Genomic DNA, 8,553 nt, shown 5'->3' with positions numbered 1-8,553 from the left:
TTTTCGCTATTCCCTGTTCCGAGGAATAGCGAAAAAAGACTTTCGGGGGGTGGCTGCGTGGCACGAACAGCCAGTCTACATCTATCCATCGTCTAAGTTCATCGTCTATCTATCCGTTCCCTACATCCGTCCGTTTACAGCATACATTGTGCACAATTGATTATGTTCAATTTATCAGCATTGGGGATGCTAGGTGACGCCGTTTTAGAGAGACGCTGTTATTGCCAAAGAAGATGAACAATAAAGACTGTCTGCATGGCCGGTCGAACTACACCTGCAGCCTAAAGATGAAATGCTCGGCCCTTTGCCGTTCCCGACAGGCATGTATAATTAGGTACTGTGCTTCTGTCGCCCATATTGATCTAGTTTAGGTAAAGCCTAGTTCAGGCATTAAGTTCACCGGTGGATGCCGGACGCCTTGTTTATCAGTTTTTCGACTCCAGTACTCCGAAAATAGCTGCGGCGTTGGCCCCGTCCTGTCCAGAATATCTACGCTCTACAAGTATGTGCTACGGCGCTGGTCCCCTCCAGTTTGGAATCTGTGCACTCTAGCCGGCGGCAGAGACGTGACGCCTCGTCTGAGGAGGGGAGGCGGGGAGGCGGGAGGCGGCAGGCGGCCGTCAGAGGTGGCGGTCTCAGAATCGCCGCGCCGCCGTCGACGACCCGCCGCCGCCGGTACCGCGTGGTTCAGTCGTGTGCGGACCGCGCGCGCTGCAGGGTGTCCGGTGATGGCTCCCCTGACGGTGTGGGTGCTGGCTGGCTGTCTGCTGGGAGTGACCTCCGCACAGTCCACAGAAGGTGAGCGAGAGGCGTTCCCGACCAAACCGGTCCCCGGGCGGCGTCACAGGCCACCGGGAGGCCGCGGCGACCCTTCGGAATTCCCCGCAGAGCAAACCATCGGTCGTGCTTAGGAGTTGTTCTGTGTAATTTGCTGTGTGATGCATCATATTGCCAGTGGGGAGTCGAGAGCCCGGTACATGTGGCCAGATGTGCAATCGAGAAGCTCAGTGTTCTGTGAACTGTTCTGTGGTGGGACGGTAGCAGAAACAGCACGCCAGAGTTTCCATTTATAGAGGCGTTTGACCCCAGCTGACCTTGAATGCCCACCTCCTCCCGGACCGCGCACATCTCCGGCGCCGGGAGCAAAAACACTCGCAGAGGTGGGCCGTGCGGCCTTGGCCCTGGACAACCGAGGCTCACCGGACGCTCTTGGACTGCCGATGTAATCGGCCATTGGTTGTGAGGTTCACATGTCCGTTCTCAGCAGTGTGGGACATATGACGGCCTAGTTAATTAAGGGAGTCGAGCTATATGGCTATTGGCTATGCCTGTTGCGGGCTTAGCTCGGCAGTCGAGAGTTATATGTCGGAAGCATGGCAGTTGATATTTGCTTTTCGTCGCTGAAGCCAATCGTAACAACGTAAAGCAAGCCGTTCAAGGTTGACCAAATGATAGATTTAGTCAATAAACGCTTTGTTTCGTATTATGAGCCGTAAGGGGTTAAAGAAAAAATGCACGTTTGTAGCCAGCCTATCATATATGGCGCTGACCGTCACAACTGTTCCAAAAGCATGCTGTCCTTACGACCGATGCGTAATAGCTATGTGAATAGGCACTACTGTCGTCATAAGGCGAACTTTTGCAGAGGCAAATTTTTCCCGAAGACCGCATCGGCAATGTACCGCTCGAAGCATCTTTTTTATCACTGAATGTTTTATCACAAGTCAAAAGGAGGCCACCAATGATGAGCACTGAGCATTGAGCATTTATATGTTCTGTCATTACATCAGTCTAGAAACATCCCTGTCATTTCGATCGGAGGGCTACGACCCTGCAATGAGTAATGAACTAACTACTGCGCCCACTGGCATGACAAGGCGTCGTCAAACTTCCGATGGCTACGGCCGATTGAACCCCACCGAACCACCGAACTACCGATGTTCGATCTATCTCTTCGGCTGATTTCCTCCCTAGCTCATCATCATCATCATGATCATATTTCCTCGTATTGTAGGCCGGCTAGTAGAAGCTACAGACGACCAATGGCCAATGCCCTGCCGGTGCATGAATCATTCATGCTGCACACAAGCTTATTGCAGTTGACCTTTGGCTCTGGATGGCAACCTGTAAGCAAGCATTGGCTAACAGACACGTGTTAACCCTCGCATGTGTGCGGCGTTTGCCAGCTTCTAACGTGTAGGGGGGGGGGTCGGTTGGACCTCCCCCTTGCCGTTTGGCCCTTGATCGAGCTAGAGCTTCGCAGAAAAAACGAGCGTGCTGCCCGCCACGAGGCGAAGCCGGTGATACCCAATTTTAAGGTTCTAGGTCATTAGTTGACCTTCCAGGTCAGGTCAATGACCCAAAAGTCGGGAAAATCGGGACCTGTTTGAAAGTAGTAAAGTGTGGCTACTATGGGTTTTTTCGGGGTGCTGATCACGAATATCGTGTTAGTTTTGATCACAGATGATGTCTTTAAGCATTTAGGCCAGGTCGGGTCAGGTCAGGTCAGGTCAACCAGTAGGGTCGTGACGGGTATTCGTAGTAGGTGTCAACCGCCTCTGACAGCTTCGTAACATGTTACGAAGGCACCAAAACTACTTCGTTAATGTTCAAATGGTTTCTAAATTCGAATTCAGCTCCAAAAACTAGCCTAGAAACATGTAAAGCTCGAAAAAATGAACCGAGGTCACCCAAGGTCAATGACTTGACCTGACCTTCAGGTGACCTTGACATCCACCCTAATGCATGGGAGCAACATCGAAGCACATGTCTGAACGTTTGAAACCACGAAAATCTTGCAAACGCATGGCTAATGTGAGCCGACATTCGCCGAATCGCGATTCCGGCCAAAAATGGCCCCGAGAAATAGGTCACAGGTCAAGGGTCACTTGGGTCAGGGTCATGAAAGTTTCAGAGTAGATGTAAAATTGAACAACTCGAGGGTATTGAAAGTTTCGTCGCGATCAGCCGCTTTTTGCGCGAGTTATTCGCGAAAAACCATGGAGGGGGTCCATCCGACCCCCCTCCCCCTACACATGCGAGGGGCAAATGTCCCAACCATAACAACACCCACGAGAACATATTATTTTAGCTGTGCCAATTATCCCTTACGTTTCCAATGATCTCCGAGAACCCGGGACCGAGCCGCACCAGCAGTCTCACCGGAGGGTCGGTGATTGTTTCTCGATCCAATGAGATCGAATTTCACACCGCGGTTCTGCGTTCGATTTCACTACTTCCTGATGTGGATGGCCTGCGGTTAAAGCGGCTGTGACTGTACCTGTGGCCAGGTGAAAAAAGTGAGCGGCACTGCAGTGAATTGATTATTGACGAGTTATGTTTTCACCTTTAACCTGTCATTTCCACTTAAGCCGAGATCCTGGACTCCCGGGAGATATGTACCTCAGTTATTTCAACTGTCAATAAACCGTTAACCCTCGCCGGCCGAGGGGGGGACGGGTGCCGCCCCCCCATAGGGTTTTTTTCGCGATAGCTCCGAACACGCTGGCGATAGAAAGCTGAAACTTGGCATACCTGACCTTTGATCCAAGCCGCATCTTTTGACACCAACCGCATTTTTGGGTCAGGTCAGGTCACTGACCTATGACGTCATAAGTGAACCTCTGCACGGTCTTCAGATGTCGCAACTTTGCAACGCCCTCACTGCCAGAGGAGATGTCACAGGGAAATGAAACTTGCAGGATCTACTGTTAACGCCAGACCCCTTGAGACCCTAATTTTTCGCGATTATTTTTAAATGCGTGGAATAATTTCAACCAAGCTCAGGACATGGCCGTTTCAAGACCTGCCGAAACTTTTACAATTTAGATATTTTGTCGCCATTTCAATATTTCAGGCACTTATCATTAACTCGTAATGTTAAATTTCGAGCAAGATTTTCACCCGGTGTGTAGAGGCTATCACCAGTCAGTCTGTGATACGTTATGACGTCAAAGCTAAGCCCCGCCTCTGTGGTCTTGGCCTGCGGCGGTTTCGGGCCGGCGCGCGGTCACTCGCGCCGTGGCGGGGAGCGGGGACGGTCGAGCGGTGCCGAAAGCCGGCGGAGTTGTGCGTAACGTCTTGTCTGACAGTGCCCAAAGAGCTACATGATGACTGATGAGCCATAAATGCTCAATGCGCATTGTTTTTACAATGCTGATAGGTTCGCTGATATTTGTTTTATTTTTCATAAGCTGCAAATGACGGGCAGATGGCATATACTTGACATAAGGTTAGGACATATTCACCTGTATTTAAAGCCTATGGCGTTGCAGATAATGTGATAATGGGATGTCGGATGTCATCAAGTAGTTGCTAATTTGTACATCGCTATGCAACCATCGAACAACGCAATAATTAGTTAATTGCCTTCGCTTCACATCATAAGGCTCGCTCGTATTTCAAACATATTCCTACATCGAAAATCGTATTTGTTAGGAATCTTTAACGTTTGTTCGAAGCATGTGTGAGTAGTAGGTTGAGGAGTGATGGTTTTCTTGGTCCTATATACGAGAGTCAACAAGAGCGTAACACCTACTTGACCGTCTGCTGCAATTTGAATTGATACATAGCACGTGAAGCGTCAGCGAAATTCATAGTCCTTTACAGATGGCAGGGGTGTCGTGTGTACAGAGGTCGCTGATGGGCACGGGTCAATGCCGCAGTCGTGGGCGGAGCCTAATGTCATGACGTATGAAAGCCTCTATCCAGGATGGAAAAACAGTTAACATTACGAGTCAATGACAAGTGCCACAAATATTTAAATGACAACAAAACGTATTTGAAGAAAAAGTTTCGGCAGGTCTTGAAACAGCTATTTCCTAAATATGGTTGAAATTATTCCACGCATTTAAAAATAATAGCGAAAAATTAGGGTCTCAACGGGTCTGGCGTTAACAGTAGTATCCATTATGAGTCTCACAACTTGTATATCTCGGATTTTTCCTAAAGGTCATATGAGGTCAGGTCATTTTCGTGACCTCACCATTATAAGTCAATGGGGAAAAATGAAAACTGCTATTCTGGCGCCGGGAACGATCTCCAACTATCTCAAGCACACAGAATCGTGATTTGATGCACTCCTTGCAAGGTTAGATGCGTCACTTTTGCAATGTTGACCTTGCGTGACGTCATTTATGACGTCATCAAGATCATATTAGTTTTTCGTCAATAACTCTTGATCAAATTGAGCTAGCGAGTCGAGAAAGCCACCAATGGACTCAGGAAGACCTGCCAAATCGAATGATATGCGACATGACCTCTTTCGACCAACTTCGTGACCTGGGGGTGCTGACCTGACCTTGACCTGAGGTCAACACCCCAAGTTGACCTGACCCAGACAAAAAGTATATCATTCGACGCACCTGAGCGAGGCGAACACGATGCTGCCAAAATCGCGGCTCTGCGGCCGTTTTTTGCGAAGTTATTCACCAAAAACTGAACCGTACCCTGGGGCACTTGACCTGACCTCAGAGGTCACCAGTTGACCTAGGACCTTAAAATCGGACACCAATCTCTGCGTCTCGTAACGGCGCACACGCTCGTTTTTTCCGCGACGCGCTAGCTCCACCAGGGGCGAAACGGCGAGGGGGGGGGGGGTCGTACCCGCCCCCCCCCCCTCGGCCGGCGCGTATGTAGAAAACCAATAGGTCCGGCGAGGGTTAAACCAGCAGTCTTGTACTCGAACATGTAACTACTCAAATAGTGTGATTGGCTCAACTGAATTTCTCGTATCTATGCTCGTTCAACTCTTGCCTTATGTTTGATGTGTTACATAATGAAATGTGTGTATTTTCAATATGAATTTATATGACCGTCACGAATATGTATACTGTGCAATGTGCAAGACACCGAACTACAAGCTCTCTCTCTCTCTCTCTCTCTCTCTCTCTCTCTCTCTCTCTCTCTCTCTCTCTCTCTCTCTCTCTCTCTCTCTCTCTCTATCTCTTTCTCCCTCTCTTTCTCAGTCACGGAGAGCGTTTGCCTCCCTAATTTATCCCCATTGTGTGTTCACTGGCTTGTAAGTTTGCTAGTTCATCTGCATTGCATGAGTTTCTCTGAAGTGCTTATTCAACTCATGCTTCTCTAAGCAAGTGTGACCGGCCAATGGTGGAACCGGCCTCCCAAGGTTGTCGAATTGAACTGACCCCGGTATAACGTTGCAACATTATCACGTAGAGAAATGGAATCGTGCTCAACAATTGACAGCCGGACATGTCACGTATACCGGCATACTGCAGGGAAGTAGGTATGTAACGCTGTACATTGACCATTGAACTACTACGTAAAAACGATAACAATAGGGTACGTGTGCCAATCATGGTTCGTCGATATATAGCCACACATTGACAGTGGAAAAGGGAGCCATAGGAGTCATCCCCATATAACTTGATTTATAAACCAGTCGAACCCATTTTATTATGGCAATGGCAGTGTATAGAAAATGGATACCCGATCATTATGTAGGTCTCTGGAGGTTTCAAAACCAGCAGTAACCACACTTTTGGTTGTTTTTCCCTTCAGAAGTTTTTCAAATGCACTCAGTCGTCAGATGATTGTTGTGACCAGACAGCTCGATCAATCCGAGCAACGGGCGTCCTGTAGCCGGAGTAGGTTGAGAGTTCAGCCACTCTGTCACTGAACACTGTTGACCGTCCATCTACCCAGCAGCTCGACCGTTGTATATATATCCTAACTCGGTAACGGAGTCGATCAGATGACTTCACTCGCGGCGCAAGTCGGTAATGAGCAGCTAGCCCCCGTTATCAATGTGACAATAGTGTCCCAGTTCTAAAAATTCCCTTGTCCGACGCCATGGCCTCGTGTGACGAATGGTGGCATTGTGGAACGTGGACATGTGCGGAATGCGGGTATTGTACAGTGTACACTTGTGCGGGTTTCCCGTCTGCTCCAATGCATTGTATTGATCGCTTTTCTTGTCTACACATCTGTTGTATTTTATTTTCAGACACATGTGTCCGAGAACTATTCACTGATCTAGATTTATTTGTATGCACAATAAAGTCAATATAGTCGACGTTGGTAGGGTAGCATATCATTGCGTGACCACACGGCAAGGCATCATTGCGTGATACATTGTCCATTTTTAGGAGATATGCTCGAAACACTGTTCTCTCTCGTCCCAGACAATGTAATCATGTTCACAGTAATGGACCATGTTCTTAGTGTATTGACATGCATGAACACTAACAGACTAGCTCCCCAGCAGTGGATTTACCTGCGCCGGCTTCAAACAAAGACGAGGCAAACTGCTAGAAGCGGAATGTACCCAACCATTACGAGTTATGTTGCATCACTCATTTCACCTTCACCTATACATGCATGCATTGCTTACATGTGCTCATTACAAAATAAGGGATGTGATATATATGAGCCTCGCCGAGGATATGAAGGTACAGCGAGGTGGGAATCCCCGGTGAAAATTAAATGGTTACGAGCAGACTTGTGCCATGACCAAAAATCAAGATCCAGGATCCTCAAGGTCCCCCGGCAAATTCAATTTCTAGAATCCAAGGTTTCCAAGGTCCCACGGAAAATTCAATTTCTAGAATCCAGGGTTTCCAAGGTCCCACGGCAAATTCTATTTCTAGAATCCAAGGTTTCCAAGGTCCCACGGCAAATTCAATTTCTAGAATCCAAGGTTTCCAAGGTCCCACGGCAAATTCAATTTCTAGAATCAAGGTTTCCAAGGTCCCACGGCAAATTCAATTTCTAGAATCCAAGGTTTCCAAGGTCCCACGGCAAGTATACATTGCAGGATCCAGAGTCCCCAAGGTCCCATAACAAGTATACACTTCAGAGTTCAGGGTCCACAGTCCTCAAGGTCCCACGGCAAGAATACCTACATCTCAGGATCCAAAGTATTCAGGGTCCCACAACAAGAACTTGAACTAACATTCTGATGAACAGACTTACTTTTAAATATGCCAACGGATGCCCAGCAATGAGCAACATTGAAAGGGGCAGAACCTATGCAAACCTGTGGTGGTTTTATCATTTACCAACATAGGTAGGGGGAGCTTCAACACAAGTTAAAGATAAATCAAAATATCAATCTCTCCTTCTTTAGCCTGACAAATTCATAAAAATATAGGTAGGTAATATGAATAGGTACCTTGCATTTTGTATTGTCATGCCCCTTTCAAATCAATCTTACCTGATCATTAAGAATGTAGGATAGCACCTTACAGTTATGGAAGACATACATCCAAGTATTCTTTCAGGTAATATAAAAAAAAACAGAAATAAAACCTACAGGCTTCAAAAATGGAAACATTGAATTGGATAGGTATATGCTCTTTCGATTTTCTGCACATTACGTAATGCCTTGGATAAAAACTCAATATGTTCTAAGTCTTGTTTGTGCGAGCGCTAACAGAAAAACTGATCGACAAAGCCAATAGAATTAGAGCATCAGCGAGCGCAAACCTTACTTACTGCTCATTCACATTGACTTGAAGGCTCTGAACAAAATCCCACCTGACAATTTTTCTCGTCAGACGGTTCTTCGTCGGCAGATTTTCGTCCGACTTT

General features: G+C 47.5%; 1 protein-coding gene across 2 annotated transcripts in view; it reads left to right on the top strand.

The window, feature by feature from the left end:
* Positions 1–517: 517 nt before the first annotated feature.
* The window catches only part of LOC122389091 (alkaline phosphatase-like), a 32,155-nt gene continuing 24,119 nt past the window's right edge, over positions 518–8,553 (top strand). The window contains exon 1 of one of the 2 annotated variants that reach the window (XM_043380781.1): positions 518–798. In XM_043380781.1, the coding sequence (XP_043236716.1) occupies positions 729–798 (70 nt within the window). In that variant the 5' untranslated portion in view covers positions 518–728. The remainder of the gene's footprint in view (positions 799–8,553) is intronic. The other variant, XM_043380782.1, reaches the window with a different exon arrangement.

The sequence above is a fragment of the Amphibalanus amphitrite genome, unplaced genomic scaffold (assembly GCF_019059575.1).
Source record: "Amphibalanus amphitrite isolate SeventyFive unplaced genomic scaffold, NRLGWU_Aamphi_draft 000343F_arrow, whole genome shotgun sequence".
NCBI classification, from domain to species: domain Eukaryota; kingdom Metazoa; phylum Arthropoda; class Thecostraca; order Balanomorpha; family Balanidae; genus Amphibalanus; species Amphibalanus amphitrite.
This window is presented reverse-complemented; position numbering and strand designations above follow the sequence as displayed.